Below are 2146 nucleotides of genomic sequence, written 5' to 3' on the forward strand. Positions count from 1 at the left end.
CTTCATCAATGAACACAACGCCTTGCCCACGGGGAAAAGACATTGCTTTTTTTAAATATATATGCTTCAAAGCAGAATTTCTACGTTGAATGCTCATCGAGGTTTAGGATTTGAAAGGATCCACTCGCCATGTGCTCTGAAAGTTATAAAGACAATTTGAAAAAAAAAAAAAAAAAAAAAAAAAAAAAAAAAAAAAAAAAAAAAAAAAAAAATTTTTTTTTTTTTTTTTTTTTTTTTTTTTTTTTTTTTTTTTTTTTTTTTTTTCGTTGTTAGCTTTCGATGAAAGCTTCCATGCTGACATACAACGGATTCTTCAAATGTGCATTTCGCCATTGGTTTTTCAAGTTCTGCTTTGCATGCCAAGTTTTTGCTTCAGCTTTTGCAATGTTTAGACACCACCAAACGTTTATCCCCTCTTTTCCCAAACGTATAGCTTGGTAAAGGCGATATAGCAACATATACACGTGAAATACAATCAATGTCGGGAAAATGCCATACACGATCCAAAACACTTTTCTGTACACGCTATTCAAAGGCAGCAAACATCTAAATTTTCCTGTAGTGATTCCTCCTCCAGAATAATAATCATAGTTGCATGAAGCCATTTCGGGAAATAATAAGGATATGGTATTCCAATGCCAATCAGACTGCGACCAAGCGTAGTTGAAAAAAATATTCAAAACTATCGGAATCAAAACATTTTGCGCGAGGTAAACACATTCTAATCCAAACACTTTCCAAAACAAGCGGTTTCCTTGAGATGCCTGAATAATTTTAAAAACTCTCACGGAATCATCTGTGGTTTTGATTTCGTGTGTAATTTCTGTCATAAATTTAGACATTTGATTCGACCAAATACGAAAGGGATAATGAAACATAAACGCCAACAATAAAAGTACCACCGATACCCATTGATAGTAATTGTGATATAAAATTCCACTTGAAGACTCTGTAAAAGTACTATTAATGAAGCATTTGGTGTCCAACAATTCTTGGTGGACACGATGCCCATCTACTTGACAGATGATGTTGCTACCGAAAAATTGTCTGGTCATGGCAAGTCCAAAGCAAAACAAGAAAACATTTCGTACATGTATTTGTTGCACGTCAATCAATACGCTAAAGCTCTTTTGTGGAACCTGGGAGCGTTTCCATTTCAGCAGTTGCGTAACGTTAAACATGATTGCTTGTTTTGAATGTGTAATAAAGTAAAAAATATGAATCTACAGATGCTAATGATTGGCGTACTCTTGGTAGTAGTGTTTATAGGATTTTTGTCCTTTGCGTATTCAGCGTATGGAATGTATTACAGTACTGCAACTGCAACCACGGGAGCGGCTTTGATCAGTTCGCATCAAATGCACTATATCATACAACTGATTACATATCTCGTATCGTTTGGTGTGGGTGCAACAATGTTTTATACTAGAAAGCGCTGATGAGTAAAAAGAGACCTTGATGCTGTAGCTGGATGGTCCATCAACAACTGACTAGTTTGACAAACGTAAAACTTTTGTAAGCATTTGAAAAAAAAAAAAAAAAAAAAAAAAAAAAAAAAAAAAAAAAAAAAAAAAAAAAAAAAAAAAAAAAAAAAAAAAAAAAAAAAAATTTTTTTTTTTTTTTTTTTTTTTTTTTTTTTTTTTTTTTTTTTTTTTGTCTTAGTTTCGAGTCTTAAATCTCGATGCATTTATGACGGCTCTTCATGAATTTTGTCTGAACACGTATCGCAGAACCTTATTGAGCGAAAGGGTCTATTGCAACCGTTGTTACACAGATACAACTCCAAGACTTTTTGACATCGTATACAATAAATTTCAGAACACATGTTTTATTTTTTTTCGGCGTTCGTCTTGACTTTAAGAGATTTTTGTAAGAGGATGTCGAGGATATCTTCAATTCAGAAATGATGATTGTGAGATAAAGCTTATTTAAAATTCTAATGATGCTAGTTCGAAGTAATTCTAAAGTCGAGGGCTTCAAGAAATTCTGACGAGACTGAGATCATCAAGACTCAGCGCTTAACTTTAGAACACAGTGTAAAAAAAAAAAAAAAAAAAAAAAAAAAAAAAAAAAAAAAAAAAAAAAAAAAAAATTTTTTTTTTTTTTTTTTTTTTTTTTTTTTTTTTTTTTTTTTTTTTTTTTGTGT

At 31.5% G+C, this 2146-nt stretch overlaps 1 protein-coding gene across 1 annotated transcript; it reads right to left on the reverse strand.

The window, feature by feature from the left end:
* Positions 1-269: 269 nt before the first annotated feature.
* On the reverse strand, positions 270-1055 carry LOC147814414 (innexin inx4-like). The gene has a single exon (XM_087155507.1). It carries the CDS (start codon positions 1053-1055, stop codon positions 270-272), a length of 786 nt encoding a protein of 261 aa, XP_087011633.1.
* Between the last annotated feature and the right edge of the window lie 1091 nt (positions 1056-2146).

Source organism: Parasteatoda tepidariorum, chromosome 2, assembly GCF_982258835.1.
Source record: "Parasteatoda tepidariorum strain Cologne lab strain chromosome 2, Ptep-v5.0, whole genome shotgun sequence".
In the NCBI taxonomy this organism is placed as follows: Eukaryota; Metazoa; Arthropoda; class Arachnida; order Araneae; family Theridiidae; genus Parasteatoda; species Parasteatoda tepidariorum.